General features: G+C 40.6%; 2 protein-coding genes across 3 annotated transcripts in view; both read right to left on the bottom strand.

Annotated features, from left to right (window-relative positions):
- Positions 1–526: 526 nt before the first annotated feature.
- Positions 527–9,421, bottom strand: prtfdc1b (phosphoribosyl transferase domain containing 1b). The gene is made up of 9 exons (XM_088311478.1): positions 9,177–9,421; positions 8,880–8,986; positions 6,425–6,608; positions 6,232–6,297; positions 3,529–3,546; positions 2,496–2,578; positions 2,251–2,297; positions 2,049–2,125; positions 527–1,443 (listed from the first exon to the last, which is right to left on the bottom strand). The coding sequence occupies exons 1-9, from the start codon at positions 9,222–9,224 to the stop codon at positions 1,396–1,398; spliced, it is 678 nt and encodes a 225-aa protein (XP_088167604.1). The 5' UTR covers positions 9,225–9,421; the 3' UTR covers positions 527–1,395.
- A 4,252-nt stretch (positions 9,422–13,673) lies between these two features.
- LOC148326359 (pre-B-cell leukemia transcription factor 1) overlaps positions 13,674–27,318 on the bottom strand; it is a 58,142-nt gene continuing 44,497 nt past the window's right edge. The window contains exons 3-9 of one of the 2 annotated variants that reach the window (XM_088312168.1): positions 26,566–26,810; positions 23,035–23,225; positions 22,590–22,725; positions 21,637–21,796; positions 20,779–20,891; positions 18,125–18,214; positions 13,674–14,512 (exon numbers count right to left, since the gene is read on the bottom strand). In XM_088312168.1, coding sequence (XP_088168294.1) covers positions 14,420–14,512; positions 18,125–18,214; positions 20,779–20,891; positions 21,637–21,796; positions 22,590–22,725; positions 23,035–23,225; positions 26,566–26,810 — 1,028 coding nt within the window. In that variant the 3' untranslated portion in view covers positions 13,674–14,419. The remainder of the gene's footprint in view (positions 14,513–18,124; positions 18,215–20,778; positions 20,892–21,636; positions 21,797–22,589; positions 22,726–23,034; positions 23,226–26,565; positions 26,811–27,318) is intronic. The other variant, XM_088312169.1, reaches the window with a different exon arrangement.

Genomic DNA, 27,318 nt, shown 5'->3' with positions numbered 1-27,318 from the left:
CTCGGAATGTCATAATTACATTGACACTTTGTATGAAAGCCACTTCTAGGCACATGACTATAAAACAGTCAAATGAAAAAGAGTAAGTATTGCTGTAATTGTGGGCCTTCTTTTGCCACATGGCCTCGTATTGTAACAACGAAGTCTCTCCAAAACCTCGAAATGTCATAAACCGAGCGCCCTTCATGTATTATCCATTAGTTTGTATGGTTTGTGTAGTTAAAGAAGTCTGTCGTTTTGTACATCACTACTGTCAAATATAGATGGCCAATAACTCGTAACTTAAGTTAATTCATTTTTGGGTGCAAAAATACACATAGCAAAAAAAAGAGGGCAACCGTACAACACTAACAAGTCTTTGTTGCCTTTTTGGATCATTTGTGAGGAGCCTCTATTTTCTATTCTGGTATTGTGATCCGAGTTGCTTCATCATACGGTGGAACTTGTTTATGTATTTGTGTGGGTGGATTTAAAGTGTGATATAATGATCATGACCCATTGTTAATAAATCAAGCCGAGAAAGATATCAACTCCTAAGCAATCCACATTTTAATACAAAGAAAATTTACTTTATTTATAAACACTATAAGAGACAGCACACCAAGTGTATTGAGATCTGAGAAATTGTGCGTTCTCTAAGTTGATCAAATAATGAGAAAAGCAACATCAATATAAAAAAATATCATTAGTGTGTCTAAAAAGTTACACTCACATCCCAAGAATTGTAAAAATGACAGCAATGGAAACTTTCCAAGGTAATGGGGAGATGAGACATTTTGCTGCTACATTTCCTACTTTTGTGTTTTCACTTCTTTCACATTCAGGGAGGTGAATTTCCTTTACCAAGCAACGGTCACATTCAGCGTGTTTGTAACAAGTCCCTTACATTTCATACAAATGAAATTGACCGAGGAGAACCCGAGCATGACTGCAGCAAGTCTCGTAATTCTGAATTTGAGCAAACACAAAATGGCGTACATCATTTGTGCCACATTGCCGATCAGCATGCTTCAGTTCCGCAACACTTATTGGTCTTAACATCTTTTAATACTCGCGACAATGTTTAGATAGATGCGTGTGGTGACTGAGCCAGTTTGCATTAAAAAAAGTTAACATTAAAAGTATTTTCAGTATTTGTACTTCTTTTTACATACGTGTTAAAGTTAAAAATGTTCATCATCCCTGTAGAGTTAACTTTTTAAAAAAAAAACAATTCCTATTCGAACGTTGCTTATAAACCCGAGTTCCACTAAGGTGTACGAAATGATGAGCTGAAAAGGCTGTGTCTTTGCTGGTTGTTCCACAGCAATGTCGCAGGAGAAATAATTTCCCCACAGCAGCCGTAACAGGTTAAAAGTTTGAGACGACATCGGTGGGCAGTGTGGCTTCCTTCTCTCATATTTTGTATTTCATCTTGCCACTGTCGCTGATCAAACAGATGTGCTGTCGGAAAGAAAGAAAAAAAAAAAAAAAAAAGAGGTAAACAGTAGTGATGGCTAAACGAAGCTTCAAATCTGCTTCATGAACCAGTTGTAGTATTTTTGGACTCCTGTAGATGGCGCTCTCTGTTCAACATGGGCCGGAAAAGCTTGACTGCCATTTATTAAAGCCTTTATTTAAACCAACAGTGCCATCTAGAGGACTCAAAAATACAACAACTGCTTCAAGAAGCAAATTTCAAGCTTCATTTTCCCATCACGAATAAACAGTCGAATGGGAGAATTGTTTTTTTACACTTCAAGAATTGGTTGAATATATCGTAAACATAAATTAGTGGAAGAAAAAAATGCATAGATGGAGGTTTAAAAGCTAACATGTTGTTTGTCACCTCCCATCTCGCTATGTTTGACACAGCGACGTTAGGAGTGCGGAGCATGCGAAAAGCCATGTACGCGCTACATTCGAGCGGACGCTCGGAAGTACTTGCGCCGCTGTTGCCGTCCTAGCAATTAGTGACGCCCAAAAATAAATAAATAAATAAATTTTTTAAAAAAGGCCAATCGCAATTCCAATGCAGTAGTCCCAAATAATAGGAGCCGCTCACTTACGTTGAGATCTCGAAAATACTCATTGTAGTCCAAAGCGTATCCAACCACGAAGCGATCAGGTATCTCAAAGCCGACGTCTGAAACGGAACGGGAACATTTTCCCCATTCGTTGGCTCATACATAAAAAGGTGCAGCAAATGTTTTAAATATAAATGAGCCATTGACTCATTAACATATAAAAGTGGGGAGGTCAGACGCATACAGTCGGGGAGGCTTGCAGTATTGCGAGGCACCCTCTTCACCAGCAATCTGAAAAAAAAAAAAAAGACACAGATGTTATACGAAAATATTTATGTTCTTGCATATGTGACCAAACTGTATTCATTCTTAAGCAGTACCACCTGTGCCACTTATTGACTCCATCGACTGTCTAGACTGCAAGGCGGATATTGAGTGATTCACAAAGCGGGACAACCGGGGCTGGTTTTGTTTTGTGTCACAACTCACCCGGCAACTTTGATCATTTTGGGCTGGAAGGCCTCGACGAACTTCAGGAGAGCCTTCAGGGTCTTGCCGGTGCCGATAATGCCCTGAGTCGTGCGAGCAAGACAGGAAAACAGGATTGAGAAAGCACAAGATTACCGAGGTGGAATTTCCAGACAAAGAGCTGATTAATTTCACACGGTAACAAGTGGGAGGAGTTCGTCAACTGGGCCACTCTTATGTAACTTTTTAGGAGTAGTCTCAGGAAAAAAAAAAAAAAAGAAAAAATAACGCATGCAATAGGATCGCCATCATTAAATCAGATTTCGGGATCTTCCAAATGTGGAGAAAAATCTGAGAAGTAGCCAGTGTGAGTGCAGCGGAAATGTAAAGATCGGCTATTCCGCCGTCAATTAAGGCTGAATGTCAGCACAAGCCGTTAGACGTCGTGTAATTTTATTATTTATGTATTACCATTTAGTTCCGTGTTTTTCACTTCAAGCTGCAAATGCTTGGGAAGTTGTTTAAGTGCAATTTGAGTGGCTTCGAGTGCAGGTTGTTTCTGTGCTGTGTAAGTGTAAACACAAGCATATTGGAAATGCACACTTGAAAAAAACTACTTTGGAAAAAAAATAGGCTTACAAAGAATCCTACTGAATAGCAAGCATCTGTTTTTATTTTTCATTTTTTTTTAAAGTCAGCCTGAAACTAATAATTCCCCATCCTCTTCATTTAAGGACAGCTGTGAAATTCAAATCCCATTGTGGTTTCGTTCTGGATTTAAAGGATGTTGATTTGAGCTCACTGTTTATATACTGAAGGACACGCAATACAGAAATATAAAACACAACTCATAAGTGGATGTGTGGGCACATATTGGAAAATGTTTTGCGGGTGACGTTGGGTAGCATAGTTTTCTCCATGTGCGTTGCAGCTCGAAACATTTCAAAAGGAAAACTTGAGCTGGCTCCCCTTGACCTGGAATGCCATCTTCGTCAGGACATAGGAGGGCAGAAAAAAAAAAAAAAAAAAGGAATGGAAAACACGACTGACTCACCTCTACAATCAGTACGTTCTTGTGAGGGCAGGTCAGTAAGTGGAGACCGGGGAGGGAAAGAAAACCATTAGAAACATTAGACAAACTGGCAAGTCAGCTTTTCAAACATTTAAATGCTGTCCAAAAAATGTGAATAAATACAGTGAGTTATCCTACAATGAGCTTAATTGTGTACAAACTAAACCCAGATGTTCTGATGCCTTTGGGTAAGAGGCGGGGTACATCCTGGAGTGGTCACCAAAATGCGTATTTTCAGAATTCATACATACATGAAAAAATAAATAATAATAAAATTATATATATATATATATATATATATATATATAATACATTTAATTTTAAATGAAACTGAACAAAAGCATTACAACACTATATATGTCTTTGAAAAACCACAGTATTTAGAAAATAAAACATGAACAAGGTATATTCATTTAATTTTTTTCAAGTTCAGCGGGCCGGATTAAAACATTCAACGGGCCGCATGTGGCCCCCGGGCCGTAGTTTGCCTACACCTGGTATAGAGGAATATGGAGGAATATTTTACAATTGCACATTACCAGGCAACGCTACGTCACAAGTCTTCCCACACAGGTTTGCTCACGACTTCCAGGACAGCGCTGTTGCATTTTCAAACGTAAGCGTGCATGTCACAAAAAGGAGCTGGGGGGGGATTTCACAAGCACACTTAAAATACAAACATCTCAAGTGAGCAGGGCGGCCAACGTGACTCAAAGCCAGCGAGCTCATCACCAATTCATGTTTTGGGTATGTCGGCCACGCCCTTCTGCCTTAAGAGGGCGTGTCTGTGTGTGTGTGTTCAGATCAAGTGTGTTATTGTTATGTTTATTACTTGGTAATATTCTCTTGTCATAGTCAGTCAAAGCGCATTCAAAAAACGTCAACGCAAATAAATATTCCGTGCAGTTCCGGGCTCTGTTCGTACGTGTCTCATGATGGAAATATGTCTTTTTTAGCCTATTGACATGAGTCACACAAACATGAAAATTCTCCAGTCGACGCCTCACCTCAGGCTAAAATTAAAACATTAGTCAACATTTTAAACTAACGCCCCACAAATAATCCTTGACTCCAGCTCTTCCTTTTTTCTTGCATTGAGTAATCTTGCTGACAATTTCAGAGTAATGCGTGGTGGGTGTACAGTCACCGTAACTTCTTTTGCATTTCATAGCAGGCTTCTTTTTGGTTAAGTGTAATCGCTTACTTTTATTCGGGATTTAAGATTACACTAAAATTGTTTGGAGGTATTTAGCTCAAAAAGGTGTACTTGTGGTTAGTATGTATGCCCCACGGTACCGCAGTTCGGGTTTCAATTTTGGCTGAAGTTTATATTCTCATCAAGTCACAATTTACCTGTCTTTAATGAATCTAATCTTTTTATAATGTGGGGAAAAAGGTTGAGTCTAGATTTGAACCCAGAACCATTTCACAACATGCCGTCAAACGAAATATAATTACGATTAAATGTCTTGACGTTTACTTTTAAATAGAATTCATCAGGCTGTCATTTTTCTATTTCATTCGACCACAAGAGGGCGCCCTGATAGCCACAGTTTCACATTTCGGATGTCTCAAGTCTGACTGATGGTTTAGTGACTCACTCGCCCGACTTCCCACTCAGCAACACTGTGATTGTTTGACTGTCGCTAAATGTGTCCCACGTTTTTTTCTTTTTCTTAAATGGGAGCAGAGTTTTATCCAACAGAATCAGTTAACATTCGTCCAGGAGCGCAAGGTTGCAGAAAAGAGGAATTGCTGCCTTCTTGAGGCAATGAGCTGTCATTACACCCAAAACTAACCATATTTTTTCATTTCTCAAGTGACTGTTGCCATTTGTGGTATTTAATGTGCAAATTCCACACCACACTGGCAACAGAAAAAAGCCTGTGTCCACAAAGATGGAATCACACAATGTTGCAAAAGCTTTTTGGTAAGCGAGAAGAATTGATATTGGAGGACCAATAAATCCAAATTATGATGAGTTAATTGGTTACACTTTAGGTTACACATCTGTAACTTGGGCCCTAATTAAGCATTCGCATGTGATTAAAGTCAGCAAAGATGAGATTTTAGCATGTCTCGAAACGATTATCCTGCGGTGTGGTGTGCTTAAAGGATATGCCGCCCAAGTGATTCACCACAATAAATTTGATGAGGGAAGAGTTTGCAACCACAATCGTTACCATCTAAGCAACCCTTTGTCTTAGGTTTCTTCTTCGACTAGTTGTTGTCTTCTTTGGTAGACATCTGGTTTGGGTGAGGAGAGTTGTGAAAGTTGGCAGAGACGTGATTGTGTGTGTGCTGTGCTCCGTTGGTCATCTGGCATTAACAGTGGATTTTTTTTTTTTTTTTGAGGGAGACGCAGATTTATTTGGCAGAATAAAATCACGATAACTGGTTAATCGATCTATTAATTAAAAAAATATCATGAATAAGTTAAAACTATTTTGTAGTACTGTTTCAATAAAAAATACAAGCAGAACATTTGACTTTCTTAAATTAGTTTGTTGTTTACTAGTTGTCTAACTTCACAACAGAGAGGAAAAACCAGCAAAAATCAACAGATTTTATACTTTTATATAAGAATATCACGATCTTTGCCAATATGCTGAAATGTGTCTTATGCTAAAATTGATAAAAAAAATAAAATAAAATTCAATAAAAGTATTCAAAACAACATTTTACCTTTCCAGCTAAAAACGACAAGTCCTCCGCTCCAAGTATGTGAAGGTCTTCTGTCGACTGATCATTCTGAGGAAAAGCCCGGAGATATCATTTTTATCGCCCATTTCGATATTTTACAACAGTAACAAGTTATAGAAAGCAAATTTCGATGAAAGACATCGTCATGTTTCCAGGTTGCGTCCGTGAAGCTCACCAGGTAGCTCTTGAGCCGGATGAAGTGGACTCTCATGGGGATGGTGCGGTCCGAGCTGCAGCTTAGCGCTTTGATCTTGTCTACCAGGTCGGCGCAGAACTGGTAGCCGCCTTTGAGCACGCATAGCACCACAATGTCATGGTCGCCCAAGTCGTCCATGATGTCGCGAGCGAGACGTTCCGTTCTGGGAAGCAAAAAAAAATTTTTAAATGTGGGATTGCTTGACAGTCTGGGACAAATGACAATTTCACATTGAATGAAAGCGTTCATCCATGTTGTGCTATCCTAGCAGCGGAGCATGGAAGGCCTGAATTCATCCTGCATGGAAGAAATGAAAGGAAGACTGACTCTGCTTTTGCTTGTAAACAATTAGGTGGGGGGGTCACTGCCGTTCCTGCCCACCCATCAAGTGTATAATTAACCAACCACTTCAAAATCTTTTTTTGGGAGCTGTCGATAGATGTTTCTATAAGCAAGCTCATTCTTTATGTTTGGCCCGACTGACTTGATGCGCATGGATATGCTTTTCGATGCCATAAAGCCTGCTGCAACAACTGTGCTTCTCCATTATTTTCTGTTACGCCCCACCCAGCAAAAAGGAAACAATTTGCGGCCCCCCCCCACCACAACTATAAATAATAACATTTTCGTTGCAAAAATAAACAACACCATAGAGTTAATACTCGCTGCGCACATAGAGCATGAGAGCGACACTGCCCCCTAGTGGAGTGGATGTGCAATTGCACTTTATTGTAGTACGGCGGAAAAAAAGCATGTTCCCCAGGGTCGCATGCGCCCCCCTCAGCAATGCACCAGGGTCCCCTCCGCCAGGGGGGCCCACCAATCAGTTTCAGAAAACAGGTGAGCCATGATTGGTGATTGTTACCCGAGCAACTGTGATGTCATTTTCAGTCGACAGAAAAGTGACAAAATGGCCGCGCAACGTAATATTAATCCAAATGTCATGTTTAGACTTGTTAAGGCACGGAGAACATATTATTGAAAAGAATCTTTTTGGCTTGACTTCCTCTTTAAAACAAAGCCAGGATATTCAGCAACCATTTGAAATACTGGATTTTTTATTTATTTATTTATTTTTTATCTGGTAAAATCAATTTGACTCAGCCGGAACCGAAAGTACAAGCGGAAGATTGCTGCCTAAGGCAGCAGTCCTCGTGATACTGTGTGGTCATGAGTTTGAAAAGTGTACCGAATATATTGACTTTCTCACATTCACAAAATATGGACTTTGAAAATTGTTGGAAAAAAAAAGCTCGTCATCTTCCAACGCGAACAATATGCACTCAACGATATATACATGCGGCGATCCAGTACTAAAGTTCCATCAAAAATGATTTGATTGCAATAATGGTGGAAAACATCCAAAAGTATCCAACAAGGGCAACTACTAAAAATTTCCATCAATTTGCCAGTGATTTACATTAAATTTGTATACACTTTAGTGGGTATATTAAAGTTGATTTACGCTTTAACATGAAACGGAATTCTTAAGATTAAAACCAGATCACTTCCAAATATGTCAAAACATGATTAGAAACAAACATCTGTGAATACGAGTGCAGCGTTAGACGCTCAGATTTGATGTTCCTCATCAATGTCAACCTGACATCATCAATACACTGATTGGTGACGTGTAAACACACGTCTGCTCAATCACGCGCTGTAAATCATTCTTAAACTACTGCTAAAGTATAATCAATTAAAAGTATGGCGTCAATATTGTTGATTACGAGCAGGTCCGTCGAGAAATATGGAAAATAATCACAACTGCAAACGGCGTAATGAGGTCAACCTGCGGTTTAATCAAAAGGGGATAAGGGGAGTCAACCAAACTTTATGGAGTGTTATGTTATGAATTAATTATGTATAAAATACTAGTGTTTATTTCTGTGTTGTCACTGTTGTGGGTTGTGTTTTTAATGACGTGCATTTTGGGGCTTCTATGTGTTGGATTAATTTAAGCACAACACGTTCATTTTAAAATGGGCAATTTAGCTAAATGTTTTAAGTTTTGCTGTTCTCATAATTGACTTTTCTGCATTTCACACCGAAGAAATAAGAGTTTACTGAAAAGTGGTCCATTTGATGGAACACCAGTATAAGTTAGAAACAACTGGCCTTCCTTGTTGTGCTAACATGTTGCCATGAATCGCAGGAATTAAAAAAAAAAGTTTTTCCTAACTTAAATGACTGTTTTAGGCCAAAAATATTTATTTTTCTTTTTTACAGAAATCTGACATACAGTAGACAAGAAATCGGAATTGGACACATGGACATGCAGCACAAATCCAAGTCCTTACAAAAATAGAGAGCTCTAAGAATTCCTAAATTCGGGTTTGCATGGACGACTTTTCATGATGTGCATTTTGAAGTTTCCTTGTTTTTCTTTTTGAATGTCACAACAGGTTAACACAGAAGCAGTGTTAACTTCTACCTGTCCATGATGACTCCATGCGGAACGACGACACATTGCAGATCCCCGGTATAGTGTGCTGGATAGCTAAAAAGTTCTAAACTGTAACCTGGCCAGTCATCGTCAATCTGTGAAGTAAAAGATGAAAAAAAAAAAACCAAAACAAAGTAAAACAATTCATACGCGTGCTCGCTAATATTGCGCAACTCGACAAAACGTGCAAAGTAGCCTTTACGGAGCCGTAAAGTTTGCAAGGCAACGTGTTGCAAACTTTACGGCGTCTGGTACAATCAAACTATTCGATTGTGCTTTTCTTACCACAATTCCGCCGCTTCCTCCCTCGGTTTGGAGCACGACGTCTGCCATGTTGCTTTTCTACCCGCAAAGTGGTCATGCAAGCTTCCAGGAGGACTTGGCAAGTTAGCAGGCTGCGAGGAGAGGAGAGGAGGAGGGCCTGAAGGAATGTTCGTTTGTGTTGATCACCTCCCTCGCCCTTCTCTCCTCAGTCGCTTCCATTTGCAATCCAATGCTGTAGCCTGCATGTCTGCCAGTGACCGCTAGAGGCGCACTTGCTCTTTTGACTCGTACTTCAACGTGCCCCAAAAATAACGTTCCAGTTCATTTACAGCAGGTCTTCGGTTTACGACGGCGTTCCGATTTGTTTGATTTATAAATCGGGACGAATGTAGGTGATCTGCACTAAAAAGGAATGCAAATCCAACTCTTGCGTTCGTATTTCGCGACTTTTTAATTGTTATTTCAACCATTGTAACATCAAAAGTTTTTTTCCAGGTCAATGGAGTTTTGCAATGATACACAAAAAGATAAGCAATATCTCCATGTTGTACAAAGAAGTCCCACCCCACCTTCTCATCAATATTATTCCAGCAAGTTATCAAAATATGGCCACTTTATTTCGCTAACCATCATAGAAGAAAAAATGAGCCTGAGATGTCCGAATCATGTAAACCACCCGTATCCGTATAAATCTGCTGCAAAAATATGTCCATTGTTAACTGTTTCAAAATGTAAGAGAATGTAGCCTCTTTTAAAATCAATAGCAGTGGTAACATTGCCACCTAGTGGAAGAAAAAAAAACCTTCACCTCATTTCTGAGCCACATTGTTGACATTTGGTCTCATGTGCTCATTTGAATGGACACTATGTGTGTGGCAGGGTGCGAACGAGTGAATATTGCATTGACCACCCGGGGCCTCATCATGGCCACTCATTTCAACACCATCATCATCATGGTTATCATCATCATCATCATCATCATCATCATCATCACCATCACCAGCGTGCAGAAATCTGCTGGACGCTGCTGTGATGCGGAGACAAGGTGTCTGGGCCACCCACCCCTGCTCTTCCTCCTCCATAGCAGCAGCTGTAATTATACGCGGCACAACGATGGCATCTGCGGAGGCAGATGTCAACATCAACATTTGAGTTCAATCAGCCCACGTATAGCGCAATCACCTCGAAGGGATGAAGAGGCGTTAAAGCAACGGCAAAGTGACAAAATCCATCAAGAACGATGGGGGAATTATCATCCTCCCGACAACGTTGATCACAATGTGGTTGGGCCCTTTTAGATTACAATGTTGCAGGCGACATGCGAGCGCAGACATTTGCACTAAACAAAAGGACAAACGTCAAAATCAGTTTTTTAAACGTGTTGTGCGTTTCTTCTTTCTGCTTTTATAGTGTTTACAGGATCGGCGATACAACAAGATACAACACACATACAAGAACATGTCGAATGTAGTCCCAACGCTGACCGGTGAACGGCAGCATGGTGCCACAGACCCTCAAGATTAACAGAAAATACAAAGTTAATCTTTTTCTTATCTTATCTGACAACAATTCTGCTTTGCAAATTCTTCTGGTGATTTGGTATTGTTCGTGGTCACGCTAATTGAAGGATTTTTTTTTTTTTAAACAAAGTACAGTTCGTAACTTTTTTTTGTCTGCCTCCTGTTTATTTGGGATGAACTTACACTGTTGACCACTAGATGGCAGTGCATTATTTTTTTTGACACTAAATTTGAAGAAGAATGAAAGCAGGAAGTATTTATGGGCAAATAGTTCACTAAGGGCCACCCCCTCATTTGAATAATATTTCCTTCTGCATTTACAAAAATGTATAAATAAAAATGAATATAAGAAACATAATTGATCAAATAAATTAAAAATATATGTACAAAAATAAGAACAAAGATAAATATCAAATACAAAATCAAAGTAAAAAAATATTTAAAAATCAAAACAAAATAGCAAAAAAATGGGGAAATAAATACAAAAATAAATATAGAAATACAGTTAAATATCAATAGAATTACATTTCTTATTTTTTTTCAAGGATATATTTTTACATTTGTTTTTATTTTCCCTTTCTTTATTTATGACTATGGCAGTTTTGGTCCTCCATAATTGCAGGGGTATTCCGGGGCGGGGGGGATTACTTTGTTTACTGTAAGTAAAGGCAACAAGTACAATACAAGCTCCACTTGTACAAATGCGTTTGTCTTTTTGGGTGAGGGCCGATAATGATGAGGAGCCACACAAAAGCTGTGTGTCTTTGCGGCGAGTCACATCGCACAGAGGCCAGGAGACGGGTTGGGACGGGGCCTTGTCACATTGCTTTTGATGCCCGCGTCGTCGTCGCGGGCGGGCAGGCGGGCGGCCTTCTTCGGCCCCCCTCAGGGCGCGAGCCAGCAGTCTGGCTCTGGCATTTCACACTCACTCAGCAGTCAAGGCCTGTGACCGTCTGCAGACTTCAGCGCCAACTGCTACCTTCTCCCCTCACCCCGTCGCCGGGCCAATTATGAATATTCACTTGCGCTGAAAGTAATTCTGTCGGACATGCGACTGTCCTGGCCGATAATGTCAGCACTGTTGTGTGGAGGATTTCAGGGGACAATCTGGCATGGATGGGGCCATTATTGTGCCGTGTTCTTGTTATTGTGGTTTCATCACTGTTTGTTTGTGTGTTTGTTGGCAGGATTGCACACATAACGACCAAATGGATTAACATGACATCCTGTGGAGGGGCGGACAAGAATCTTGTGAAATTGTAGTGCAAATCCAGATAAAAGGTGAGTATCCAGTTTTTTTTTTTACTCATATTAATTAACTCATGAAAAAAATGCATGAATCTTGGCAACAAAATTCAAACATGTCCAAGTGGTGGGTATCTGTAGAGAAGGAGAAATTGTGACCAGTTAAAAAGAGGTACACGTGTACCGATAACATCGGCCAACAAATTATTATTTTTTTTAATCAGAGATGCAAGTAAACTTTTCTAGAATAAAATTTTATGCATATTCTAAATCTGCCTTAATTTTTTTTCAGGTCTTCATAGTAATATGTAGTAATATGTTTAGTAATATTTATGAATTAAGGGTTACGTTCAGCAACAGGTCGAATACATTTTTCTGAAACGTCATATATATAAATAAAATATATATATATATAAAAATAAATAAATGTATATATCAAATTTAAAAAAAAAAGTAAAATAGACCAATGTTTGGATATACTGTGATAAATGAAAGAAAAATGAAATAGACAAACAATCAAAAACAACAAAAGTACTTTTCACCCTGTTCACCCAACTTATTTTTTGCTGATCAAGGAGAAAGAAAAGACCAAATTTGTCCTCAAATTCTTTTCAACGTCACGTTAGTCATGTATGTTGAAAAGTAAACAGAAAAATATGCAAATTGAAACTCTAAAAGCTTCCTTAAAAAAGCCAGCAGATTTCTTTTTTTTTTTTTTTTTTGTCAGAGAGTCTAATGTGTGCCATTAAGTCAGACAGGAGTAATTACGAGGAGCGAGATGCTCAGCCATGAAAGGAGGACGTCGACTTGCAGTGTGTAACCTTGGCGCACTTCCTGTTTTTGTGAGGCTGCAATTGAACACGTTTTACAAAAGGACTCTTTCATAATGTACACATTATGCTGATGTACGATGCATTGCGGGATCTTGTCATCGTTTTGAATGTGCCCACAAGCCTTTTGGACAAAGCAAGTCAACACAATGCTTGTTAGTTTACGAGAAGAAAAAGTAAGAGTCTATATGAAGCATAACAATTAAAAAAAAAAATAAAACAAACAAAGGAAAACAAAAGCCTAAAAAGGCCACAATGGAAAAAAAAAAAGTGTTGTGCGAAATTACATAACGTTCTTGCCTGTTTTGAAACGGAAAGAAAATCAATCTGATTTTGCACCGACTGCATACTGAAGTGACGTAAACAAACAACCCGGACGAGGACCTAAATGAACAAAACCGGGTGATATTCTGTATAAGTATTTATTTATTTTTTTTTTTTTACACTAACGTGTCCTCGGCAAGTTGAGCCTTTCATGGCGAGCATCTTTGGATGAAGCTACGCAGTGCATGTGTACAACCGCATTAGCATAATGACTTCCCCGTTTAAATCGATTAAAAAGCGGTGGATGTCATCATATCGAAATAAATCTGTTTAAAATTCCATTTAAAATCAACCGCCGCAAGATCTCATGTAATAAATTAATTGCCAAAAACAAGGCGCTTTCGCGATTATTAGTTCAAGTTTTATGAGCGGAAAATGTAGTTTGAATCTTTATTTTTTTTTTTAAAAAGCAATTTTTTTAATTTTATTTCGTAAACGAAAATTTTTTTTTTCAATTATTTTCAACTAAAATAACACGGTCGCTTTTGTCGGAAACATATTATTCTAAATTCCTGGAATGTCGCCCGTCGACGTAGCACCAAAGTCGATCGAACGCGGTCCCCCTCCAGCCAAATGAATGATGTCAAGCTGGTCGGATGTGATGACAAGTATTTCTTTATTGTTTTACAGATAACATACTTCACAGGGTTACCTTAGAGGTGGGCATGTCCCGACACAAACTGGGTTCAAAGACGCCGGAGACACAGGCGGGGGGGCCAAGAGGGGAGGAGGAGGAGGAGGAGGATGGACATACTTGGATCAAGCACACATTGTAAACAACTGAGCAATATTAGTCTAAAATGGCGTACCATAGAATAGAATAGGTGAGAGACAACAAAATGTAGAATAAGTAAGAAGATGTGCCTCTTGCTCGCAAAGACAACTTTTTACAAAACAAATTCCGGTCACGGACGTTTTTTCTACTTTCTTCTTGGAGTGGCTGAGAGGTAGAACGACGACTAAAAGCAACCAACGCTCGGGTTTATTTACTTTAGCGTTGGCTGCGCTGGAAGTGGAAACGGTTGAATCAGAAGTAAGCCCAGCCCTCGGAATCAAATAGAAGAGAACGTGTGTGAACGCTGTACAAACCTCTCGGCTGATTTCTTTTCCAATTTCATTGTTTGTATCCCAAATGTCCAAGGTTACAAGCAGAGGAAATACCATTGTTTTTTTTTCTTCTTTTGTTTTATTTTTTTTTCTCTCTCGTTTCGGCTTTTCCACTGTACCTCTGCACGCAGCGGCATAGTGAACTCCTTTGTTTTTAATACTGTGAAGGTCAGTTCTGCTTTTTTTTTTTTTTTTTTTTTTTTTTTTTATACAGGTGACGGCGGCCTGGTGGACGGATTCAGTTGGAGGTGTCCGAATGAACGCTTCCGGGTCCTTCCGTGGGTGATGTCACTGATGAAGGGGTCGGAGCATCTTGCCAGCCGCCGTTCGTCTGGAAACAAAAAGGCAGGAGAGCTTTTAACATCAGAGCAAAGAGTGCTGAACGAGGACCTGCGGGGGATATTGCTCGTTAATACCACCCTGCGTATCATCGTAATCGCCAGAGACTGGGCCAAAAAATTGACCCCTTGTCACTGTGAGCAGCATATTGACAGCATCACAGCAATTGGATCTGTCATTTAAAAAAAATAAAAAAAAAAAAAAAAAATCCTTCAGCTGCTATTAAGTAAGACTTAAAAATAATAATATAAAATGTGAATTCAATTATACAAATCCACCGATCCATTTTCCGAATCGCTTATCCTCACAAGGGTCGGCAGCATTATTTAAAATATGAGAAAAATATTTAACAATTTAAAAAAAAATAATATACATAAAATAATAACAAATCTATCAAAAGTTTAAAATATCAAAATAATAATTACGCTGATACTACACAATCACTATATGCAGTCAAATGAATATGAAAATATCTATTATACATCCAATATGAAATAAAATAAAAAAAACCAAAAATAAGAAAAAAAACATCAAGCTACCTACATAAAATGAATTTAAAAAATCCCTACACAATTTCCTCCTTAGTGGCAACAAGGAAAAAAAATGATAAAAATTCATGCAATACATAAAATAAAATATCCCCATAGAAAATAGCATCAAAAGACAAACAGCATCTCGCTCAGTTTTTACACTTTTTTTACACACACACACGCGAACACATGCACCATTTAAAAAGATCTTCATTAAAAATAGCCCTGTGCCAATAATCCCTGGGTGTCATTTGAAAATAACTGAAGGGCTGAAACCAAAAGATACGCACACACATTCATAAACGTCAGAATGAAAATATACATTCTGGCAGCAATAAAAAAAAAAAATCTCTATCAAAGTCCCCTCAAAGGTTGACTCAGGACCATTAGTGACATCAATTGCAATTTCAACTATTAAGTGAAAATGGGAGCGTGCTTTTCAGCCGCCGCTTATTTCCCAAAGCCTGTTATTTAGCGTACAGGCTGTCTGTCATGTCATTCAAAAGCGAGCGGGGAGGCAAAAAAAAACCCCCCAAAAAAAACAACAACAAACGGGAGGGACAAAACATTTCTTGGCTTTCTCGGAGCGAGGCGACGACGCCCACCAGCAATTTGCGAGGGGAACAATCGTTGTTCAAGGATGAAGGAGGAGAACGTGAACTAACAGTGCAAGCATCCTCGTTCACAATTCGGCCAGTCATCATGCGTTCGCATTTGGAAACGCGAGAAATGGCCACATTCACCTTCACAATACAGCACAAAGTTTCTGGTCTTTTAAACAAAACGATTGGGCCCATAAATAGGATGAAATGACATTCATGCGGTTCCGTGGGAGAATAAACCCAGTGGAAGACAATGCAAGGCAGAATTGTTGTCATTGTGAATTCCAATGAAATAATATCGATGTTCAAGCTACTTTTTTTCTCTTTCCAAATTTTCATGCTTGCTAAGTGAATCATGCCTAATATTTTTAAATAATATATCTTTTTAATTGCGGCACGATTTGGATAAAATAAAATTAGACATTTGTGTGTGTGTGCGTATGTATATATATATTTTTATTTATATTTATATATATATATATATATATATATATATATATATGCATAGTTTGATTCAAGTTAAGTGAATATGACATATAGTGACTTAATAATATATTTTGCATAAATTCCAGAAGAATACAAAATTTGAGGAAAAAAAATAAAACAACATCGGTAAAATATAAAACTCATGAATGTGGAGTGGTTGGTTCTGAAATTTTACATGATGGTATTATTTCATCCGGACTTGTGTTAAAATAAATAAAATACGGCGGCTGCCTGTTTTGCTTTTGGCTCACGTCGCGTAACATGAAATGAACAAGGACATGATATGTCATCTCCAACTAACATCCTTGTTTAGATTTTAAAAACCACCTTCAGGCGCTTTGAAAAAAAAAAAAAATTTAAAAAAAAGCTTGCATATGTATCTTCTATGTATATTCAGGACAAATTAGATGCCTTGTTTTTGTGATACAATAAAACAAGAACTGTGTGGCCTTTGATCCATCTTTCAATACAATTTCTCCACATCCAAAGCCACTGCTAGTTAGCTTCACTTTCGCATATTTCCAAAGAAGGACGTCTGCTTTTATTGCAATGATGGGTCAATAATTGCAGTGAGGGGAAGCGAGACTCGGGCTCGGGACACCCCGGTTGAGCCTGTTGCACGTTTGCCGTCATCTCCATGCGTGGATGTTCTTATTATAGCGCGCGCGAGGGCTGTTGCAGCCTTGTCATTGTGGCTGTTTGTGTAGATGAATGATCGGGCCAATGTGCTTGGACTGTTAGCCCAAAGCCCCGCTCCCTCTGTCCCCGCGACTGTCGTATTGATTCTGTTCAGCGCTGCGCCGCCTGTCGCTGTGGATATACATGTTAACACACCGCCTCCAGTGCCGCCGCCGCCGCCATGCCTGGCCTGGCCCGCCCGGCCCTTCCCAGCTCCAAGACCGACAAAAGCTTATTGTTCTCACTTAAAAAGACAAAGACAAAGACTGTTTATTTAAAGGGGATATATTATGGGAAATTTACTTTTTACATACAAAAAGTGGGTCTCTGCAGTGCCCAAAAATCAAGAATGAAATGAAACATCAAGCCACAAAATATTTTGTTGTTACTTTATTCCTGAAAAGGGATCTGGTAGGAAATTGTGCTGAATTGCCGAATTGAGACAATTTAAGTTCGAAGCACTCAGGAGCCATGCCCAGGCGCTTGTCTCGGCCCGGTCGTCATGGCAACGGAAACCTGACAGGCTACCCCCCCACAAAAGCGAGTGCTGTAATTCTTTAGCATCTGTCTATTTGGACCTTAGATAGTCTGAGACCTTTCATAAACCAAGTCGGATTCTGAGGTCAGCAGACAAAGAGTCGAAAGCAGAATTGAAAGCAAACAAGGGGCAGAAGCATTTAGTTGTTATGCTGCACACAAATGGATTAAGCTGCCAACAGAACTGGCCCAAGTGTAAATGATTTTAAATCCAGGTTAAAAACGATGCTTTCTTTTTTTCATTTTTTTCCTGAGTGTTCATTGCCCAGTCAAGCAGCTGTATTATCAATTGAATTAAATCCAGTCTAATGTCTTCAAATACATTCTCGGGCCATCCTCATCACCTCAACAAAGTTTTGTGGCAATCGTACAGGAACTAGCTTGTAATTTATTCTCATCAACAAACAGAAAACCTTGGCACGGATAATTAGCAATTGCAAAGCCTCTTCAGGTGAAGCGCGAGAGAAGGTGTGGGGGGGTTTAACTACGGTTCACAAGGTAGAAGAGTGTTGTTGTGCTCGGATGACACCTGTGTCCTTGTTCCTGTCCACTGCAGGTGCCGCGCTAACGCTAATATCCCCCGACAGACTCGGAGCGTGTCCAGCGAATTCAGGCCGCTAGCTGCCTCATTGCCTGCCACCCAGGGCACGGCCGGAGCGAATGGGGGGTAGGGAGGAGTGGGGGTCGACTGGCTGGCCAGCAGCCCAACTGAAACAAACCGAGTGTGGTGGAAGCACGCATGCGCCATCTTTCCATTGCGGGCGTACTTACGTTGATGCCCTGTGGACTGTACATCTGGCTGGCGGCGAGGCTGTCACTGTATCCGCCGGTCTGGCTGATAACATGGCGAAGGGTATCCACCTGGAACAATGGCAGAGGGTGGGAGTGGGTTGAGGGGGGGGGGGACACAGGATAAAAGCCCAGGTCAGACAAAAGGTGCGGGTAACAAAGAGTGGCGTGCAGCAGGAAAGGTCAGTCCGATAGTGAAAGGCTAGCGTAAACAGGACACAAGAAGTGTACGCGTTTGATAACAAGAAAAGGACAAGATATGATAAGGAGAGAAATTATGAATGCGCTTAGGATGCCAATATTAATATCTACGTACATAATGCGAGACCAGGGCCAGTGACTTAAGCGGGGGAAAAAAACACAACTAGGACCGCTGGTGGGTAACAGTACATCATCAAATTAATTAATTCATAAATAATTAATAGTTAATCACATAATATATATAAAAAAATCTACAAAATTTTTTTTTTTCTGTTTGCGTATTAAATGTCCCACTGCATTTGAATGCACCACACGTCTTGCGAGCTATCAATTGTCACTTACTTATAACATGGCGGCCTTATTATCTTGTGGCTTCTTAATGTCCTAAATCAGCGAGTGAAAATGATTTCATGACGGCGTTGTGTTGAACTTGATATTGATAGCAACGACGAAATGGAATTAAAAGTGTGATAAAGTAAGCGAAAAATGATCAGAAGGTATCTGTAAGTCAAGCTAGCCGTCACACCACCACGCGGACCGACTTCCAAAATAAAAGCATAATTTAAGATTATTTTGCATTGCCGTCAATGACTTATTTGTAAGCTTTTGTTTTGAAGTTAGCCTAGATGTTGCCTGTATTTGTCTCTTTTTCAAATAGCGGCGCACGGTGCAATGCCAGGGTGGGTGCATGTGAAATTAATTTTTTTTTTTGCACCGTATAAAAGTGTAATTACATGTTCACGACAGTAGGAGGCAATGGCGCTCACATTGTCCCATGCAGTAGAGTACTTATATGAATTTTACAGACAAATGATACTAATTATAGTCACCTGGGAGAGTTGGGTGGGAAAAAAACATTTCTATATTTTTTTCCCGGGGTTGCATAACAAAGAAATAATTGAGAAGCACTTGTCGTGACAAGAAAGAATTATTGATTTTCTTCATCCTTGATGAACTTTTACATGATAGTGCATTTGGCTGCAATCACTGTGATGAATACGTATTTAGTTGAAGATTTTTTTTCTCCTGGAAAACAGCCATTTTCCGTGTTCACTGGGAGCTACTTTGCAGCTTTTGGCAGTGCTGGCAGCCAGGTTATGCTTGAAAAAGCACACCTGCCATTTGGGTTCCACTACAAATGACTCTACTCAAGGCTCATTTAGTTAAACTCCCCCCCCCCCCCCGCCCCCATCTTCCTCTAGCAGAATTGCACAGAGCAGTCCTGACATAGTCGTAAAAATAATCCATTAGGTGGAATGCGAGGTTGGATGGTGAGGGGCCAACCCCGAAGACCACTTTACCCCTTTAAGAGTTGTCACATTTGCATATTCATGCTCAACCTCGGGTGTTTCTCGAGCTGATTTGAATAGAAAAGTGTGTGCGCGTGTGTGTGGGAGTGTGTGTGTGCGTGTGTAGGTTGCTGGATGGGTTGAGGAATGCTGCCAAAAGCACTGAAACCAAACGAGAAAATCACCACGGGTGGTGTTTCCTCAGTTCCCGGTGAAGACTTGTAACACTCTTGACCGCGGCGCCGGACATCTGCGTCCACTGGGGCAAGGTCGCACAGGCGTGCTACACCGCTGGCTATGCTACGCAACGCTACGCTACGCTACACGTGTCAGGGGTGTTGATGAGTGTTGCGCCACTTCCAGAACTGTCCACCGTCGTCTACTCAACGGCGCCTTGACAATAGCCAGTGTGTTAACGGAGTGCTCGAGGCCGAGTGCGACCTCCGTGCCTTGGTGGAGGTCGGGCCATTGTGTTCAATTTCCAGTTCAACTTTGGTTGAGCGCGTTGACCTTCAAGGTCAGCGTTTTGGAATTTTCATTGTAGTTAGTTTTTATTTGGGTTTGTGGTTTTTTTTTTTTTTTTAAATTAGTTTTCAGAGTGGATTTGTTAGTTTTTACTATTTTTTATCAAAAATGTTTTTATTAGTATTAGTTTTAGTTTTTAAAAAAAATATCTATTTTATTTTGGAGGTTTATTTTTTACATTTTATTATTTTTAATTATTTTTCAGAGTGGATTTGTTGGTTTTTACTAGTTTTTTAAAAAAAATGTTTTTATTAGTATTAGTTTTATTTTTTTTTAAAACATGTTTTCTTTTATTTTGGAGTTTCATTTTTTCCACTTTGTTAGTTTTAATTAGCTTTCACAGTGGATTTGCTATTTTTTATTAGTTTTAGTTTTTTTCAAAAAAGTTTTTATTGGTATTAGTTTTCTTTTTAAATTTTGTATATTTCTTTCTTGTATGCAAGATTCAAGTTAAGTGTTGTATAGTAAAAACTCATCACAAATATATTTAAAAAAAACACATCCACATCAAATACAGCTACTGTATACAGTCCACAAACTTGTAATTACGCGAGTACATAATACCGCTTCTAAAGTTAGATGAGTCGTTTCGTTCACTTTTCAAACTGGAGAGGCGCCTACCTGGGATTGTATGTTGGCCCCAACCTGCCCCCCTTGGTACGAGTCCCCATTGAGGGACTGCACACTCATGAACAAGTCTCCGGAGTTTGACATGTTAAAGGAACCAGCAGAACCTGAGAGCACGACAGATGCAGAAGAGGAAAAGAAGAGCAAGGAAAGGGACAGAAAAAGCAGTTTCAAAGATCATGCGGAAGCAAAAGTGCATTAGGTGGCTTAGCGAAGGAGGGCAGCAGACACAGCGGGCCCGCGTGAAAACATCTCAAGCATAACTCAAGAGACGCAAGACAGATAATGATCCGAAAACTGCTTAAGTCCAGTTAAAACGGGCCTCATGGATTCTATCACGGCTTGTTGTGCACGCGGCGAGTATTTCATTAAGGAAGCAATAATTGATCTGCAGGAAGACCCAAAGAACGACGTTGGGCCTTTAATGGCGCTCAGCTGCCCAGATGTAAAGAGACCAGGGCGTAACTTGATTTCAACACCCGGTCCTAATCCAATACTGCGGCGAAAGTCTCTTTATGACAAAAGACTCGGCTTGCCCTTTCAGCGGCTTAATGGCGTGCACAAGGTCAACCGGACAAGAGGCAGGAAGAATTAAGAGCAAAAGGGTCAATAATGGAGAGAGGAGAGAAGAAAATGAGTGTCAGATGGCAGGCTGGGGGGGGGGGGGGGGGAATAAAGAAAGGCAAGGGATACCGTAACAGCACCTATTGGGTTAGTTTAAGAAAAATCCAAATAAAAAGCAAGCGCCGGAGAACACAATCAGACTTTAAGAGCTTATGCAAACGTCTGCGGCAGTTGGAGTGAAAGCTAAAAAAAAAAAAACTTGTTGCCAAGTGCTTTGCGCCGCCTCACCTGCTGAATTGGGAGTGGACGGCGAGTTGGCCTGGCTGCCGTGCGCAGACACACTGGTGGCATTGACCGCGGTCCTCGCCGCGTACATGTTGGCCTCCTCCTGGAATTTGCCAATGTTTTTCTTGTAGCGGATTCTCTTGTTTCCAAACCAGTTGGAGACCTTTTTTTTTTTTTTCCCCCCCCCCGAGGACACACACACACACACACACACAAGACACAGTGGTTGGATTAGAACACAGTTTGGCAGGATCGACATCAGTGTTAGTCTGCACTGGAAAGACAGACCAACGTGTAAACGGACCACTTTGTTCGCTATGGAGCTACAAATCTTATTTTTCCTCAAATGGATTGTACAGTTTTTGCAAATGTCTCAAGACTTCAACCATCACTTGATCTGTTGTTTTAAGGAACTTTTCACTGACTTTGACAACACTACACCAGTAGATAGCAGACACTAGTGAAGGGTAAACGAAGCTTCAAATCTGCTTCATGAACCAGTTGTAGTATTCTTGGACTCCTGTAGAGGGCACTCTCTGTTCAACATCGGCCGAAAGCTCATTTTTTTAAACCCTTTATTGAAACCAACAGTGCCATCTAGAGGACTGAAAAATACAACAACTGGTTCATGAAGCAAATTTCAAGCTTCATTTTCACATCACTAGTAGACACCATACTTATTTTTTAGCAATTACATTGAACTATAGAGCGACCCCTACTGGTCAAAGAAAATTCACAGAAAAGCGGCCCGGTTCAAAATCTAGGGAAAAAAAACTAGCGGCTTATAGTCCGGAAAATATGGTATATACTGTAGACACAATATAAACATACAGGTGCATCTTAATGAAATACAATTATGGAAAAATTTATATTAATAGTCCAATTCACTACACAGAGGGAAATATTGCATAAAAAAATGTGCATTGATTTGCAAAACAAAATGAAATTGTGGTCACCTGTGACACTGTGATGCTGCATTTCTTGGCCAACTCTTCTTTGGCCTCTTCACTTGGATAAGGGTTACTGAGATGGGAGTAAAAATACTCGTTTAGGATCTCTGTCGCTTGTTTGTTGAAGTTCCTCCTCTTCCGCCTGGAGCAGCAAAAAAATAAATAAAAATTGAATTACAATTCTGTGTCTGACTCTGTTGTAACAAAAACAAAGTGAAGGACCAATAATTCTATTTTACTTTCATTACAGTATATAAACAATTGAAGATGAACCAAAAGGCGTTGCCATGTTAACGGCAGTGATGCTTTTGTCCCAGTTGAAGCCATTGTGACACAAAATGAATTTATTATGGGGAAAAATCTGATATGAAAAATATTTTTTTCACATTAATCACATCACATTAAGTTATTATAATAATAATAATAATAAGGCCAAGATGTGAGGGCGGACCTGGCGTCGAGGAAGCGCGAGCGCAGGATCATGACGGCTTCGCAGGTGCTCTGCTTGAGCTGCATCTGGATGGAGCTGAACTTGCGGTGGATGATGCTGACCATGCGCTCGATCTCTTTGGGCGAGATGGGTCGCGTTCGGGATTGCTCCCGCAGAAGGTTCATCACGTGGGTGGTGAACTCGTTGCACGCCTGCAATCACAAACGTCACAAGACGGGTTAGCGTTGGGTCCAGAAGGAACATTTTCCCGACAAAAGCAAAACGTCTCCACTGGCACTAATTGTACCCTTCCATCTGTACCGTCCTAAATGTTAATTTTGTTATCCTGACTTGATTTCTGTAATACTAGACTGGCTCAAACTATCGGAGACAAATCCCTTGGGTGTTTTTTTTTTTTAAACATACTTTTCCAATAAAGATGATTCTGATTATTAGTAAACAAAACGAATTCAAGACTATGAATCAGGTCAGTGGTGGAAAACTCTGGTCCTCGAGGGCAGCTATCATCCATGTTTTAGCCGTTTCCTCACCCTCCAACAGACCTAATTCAAAGGATCGGCTTGTGAAGAATCATTTGAATCAGGTCTGTAGGAGGAGGGAAACATCCAAAAAATGCAGGGTGGTGGTCCTCGAGGACCGGAGTGTTTTAGATGTTTCCCTCCTCCAAAACACCAGTTTAAAATGATCGGATCGTTTTAATCTGTTGGGAGGTAAACACCTAAAACACGCAGGGTAGTTGTCCTCGAGGACCGGAGTGTTTTAGATGTTTCCCTCCTCGACCACACCAGATTCAAATGATCAAATGGCAATGATCTGGCGCCTCCAACTTGGAACAATAGTTTGTCTTTCCACACCAATTCATTCTGGCGCAGTCCAAGCCAAGCCTTGTTGCTTGAACTGATGAAGCCCGTTGGGATGAGAGGCGAAACATGTTCGAAGACAATCAGAGCAGCCCAGTTGCAATCGTTTATGAAAATATTCACAGGCTTGTCATGTCACAAGCTGCAGTTCGCTTTCTGATCAGGTCTGGTTTCATTTCTTCGAACAATCACGGAATCCGTAACTCGGCCAAACTTTTTGAACTTGCCATCGTCAATATTAGAAAGGTTTAAATTTTGACGATTGCTGACTGTGAGAGTATCAGAGCGGATTACAATGATTTTTTTATTGATTTTTTTTATTAGCAGGGGCGTTTTATGATGCCGATTCAGATACCAATCATCCATGACTGAGGTCAGCTGATACGGAATCACATAGATTAGCTGCACATCTTTAAATTTTACTGCTGCTCACTAACGATTAATCTGCCAATTATTTTTGGGATTCAATGATTTATCAGATTAAAAAAAAAAAACATGCGAACCAAATTTCCGTCCCTTTATTGCAAAACAAAGCAGGACAAGATTTCAAATTGACAGTCGAGTTGGCTGCATTTGTCGATAGACCGATCATATATTTTCTCCGGATATCGGCGGATCACAATCGGTGGCCGATCAATCAGAGCACCACTCAATGAAATATTCATAAAAATATTCCCATTGCTCAAAAGTGGCCTATCCACCATTTTATGTCAAAACACGGTTTTTAAATAATCCTCCACACAGCAATGAAACACCAACATCCTTGAGCGAGGTAATAACTTCCTCTACTCAATCAGCCGACGCAACGTGTGAAGCATGACGGCAAACAAAGGCGGCGCTGCGAGTCGTACAGCGGCGGTGCTTGTGCGCTTGTGACTACAACTACAAAAAAAAAAAAATGACGTCTTTGAGACAAGTGAAGGGAAACGTAAAACGACAGCAGCCTTTCAGCGGCGCGCGCGTTCAAGAGGTTTAAAAGTGCGTCTCTCCATTCTCCGTGGCGCTCCTTCCCTCCCTGTCTGAATCAGTCACCGCGTGAGACTGCAAGGTGTCTGCTGCTTGTCAACACCGGGGTTACGTCAGTCAAAGTGACGCACCGAGCAGCCGTTTTGCTTGCACGCACACACGCGCCCCACACTACTCAGTCATACGTGCGCACACACACACACACACACACACCAAAACGGCTCAGGTGTATATTGACTTTGACAGTCGCCGATGACTTGCCGTCCTCTGGAGAAGATGACAAAGCTGCAACGGCGCTTTGACTTCCCCGGGAGTGACGAGACGTTCGAGTCTTTGGGGAAGAGCGCCACTGTCACTGATGTAACAGCTGGCCGCGGTCCACGCTTTACACAAACGTCCCTGAAAAGCATGACTTTGAGCTTGAAATGTTTTCACTTCTTCTCGTGAAAGTTAGAAAAGGCCGGGATTTTCGGATATCGCTGAACGATTATCTTGACTGATTATCCTGAGGTGTGGGGTATGTTAAGATTTGGGCCTAATCAATTAATTGACTAAAATAAAAAAAATGGCAAAAAGGAGCCAATTTCGGGCTGTATTTATTTATTTATTTATTAGTTTGTTTATTTATTTTTTTATTATACATGAACGCATTATAACAGTGGTTGGTAATTGCGGTCCTCGAGGGCTACTCTCCTGCATTTTCTTTTTAGCTGTTTCCATCCTCCAACACACCACATTCAAATGCTCAGGATCGTCATCAGACATCTGCAGAGCTTGATGATGACCTGCTCATTTCAATTAGGTGTGTTGGAGGGGGGGGAAACATCCAAAACATGCAGAATAGTGGCCCTCAAGGGCCAGAGTTGGAAACTGAGATTACGTTCACCTTTTTGAAAATGTTTGTTGACTCCCTGCTGGAGGAGGTCAGGAGCGGCTGACCTCTGACCTTGCGCCTCAACTTACATTCGTAATTGACCGTGGCTGCTTTGAGCCGTCTGCTGAAAATCGAAGCCACACTACAATGTTGCTTTCATTTTATCTTTAGCGGGGGAGGATTGATGGGAAAGACTGGTGTCATATTTATATTGGTTAAAATTTGGAACAATAACACCCACGAGTGTGGATTGACAAAAGTATACATTTGGAGAAAAATATAAAATTGACCAAATTGTGACGAAGAAGATTTCGGCCCTGACGCCACAGATGCATGCAGGATATTGCGCGTCTGTCCAATAAAAAAAAAAACGATTTGATACGTATCTTGACCCGTTTCCAGGACATTTCAAAAAGTAGAAGGATTCAATTTGATTCGATTTTCACTCACATCTTTTAACTCGAAAGCGATTTTCCGATTCAAATCGGTTTACCTAACACCCCAATCCCCGAACGGAATTTCAATTCCTTTTTAATGGAGAAAAATAATCTGATATAAAAGTAAATTGAGAGAACTTGTGAGTTTAGAAAATTTTGGCGGAGAAAGTGTCCATCAGCCGTATTTGTTTTGGTTACAAGGAATGCGCTTCCTCTCACTGAAAGCTTTCATGTCTGGCCAGAAGAACAGTCCAGCTGGAATCCTCCCAAAAGGAATTAAAGCTAATGAAATAATAAAATGATTCAGCTGAGGTGATCATTTTATTTCGCTGCGGTCGTCTCCGGCCGAGCCAACTAACTGCTTGCTATAATTTGCTGTCATCGCCCCGCCTACCTGTTCATACTTCTCCAGCTCCGTGTGGTAAATCTGTCGGATTTGCGTCAGCTTGGCCCGGTAGTCGGAGTGTTCCGCCGAGTTGTCGGCGCCGATACCCCCCGTGGCCGCGGCCGCCGCCGCCGCAGCTGCCGACCCGCCGCCTTTCTCGGGCCCGGCGACGCCCTCGGCCAGCAACATGTTGTCCAGGCGCATCAGCTGTGGATCGGGAGGTTCCTCCTCTTGGGCGCCGCGAATACTGAGCACTGGGGAGAACACACCAAGACACCGTCGCGTCAAAACAGTGACATCAACCTGACAAATTGTCACTCCAAGTAAAGCAAAAAAAAAAAGAAAAAAACGTTTTACAACGACTTGGGGAGCATCTTAACCATCTTCCGTGTCAGTCTAGCAAACGATCCTCCTTAAAATATGGCCGTCATTTTAATGGATCAAGTCTGAGCCATAAAACGCTGCAGCTTCAGACAGGCCGGCAGCTCGGTGAGATCATAAAACGATAATTTCATCGATTCTGACGATCATTTCATGTAAAGTAAAAAAAAAAAAAAAAAAAAGAATGAACAAAGCCTTCCACCAGAGTTCATCTTTCATTGCGCTCCTTATGCTCAGACTACGTTTAGTCTCTGGCTGACGGCTTTATTGCCTTGTCGGGGCGTATTTAAACAGCACAACACCAATCAAACATATTACGCCGTTATATTAATGCAAAGACACGCTGCTCAATTTCAGTACATATATTTTAAAGAGGGCTAA

Source organism: Idiotropiscis lumnitzeri, chromosome 12 (genome assembly GCF_059441095.1).
Source record: "Idiotropiscis lumnitzeri isolate Australia: NSW breed Sydney's pygmy pipehorse chromosome 12, RoL_Ilum_1.0, whole genome shotgun sequence".
In the NCBI taxonomy this organism is placed as follows: Eukaryota; Metazoa; Chordata; class Actinopteri; order Syngnathiformes; family Syngnathidae; genus Idiotropiscis; species Idiotropiscis lumnitzeri.
Note: the sequence above shows the minus strand (reverse complement) of the source record. Positions and strands in the feature narration are given on the sequence as shown.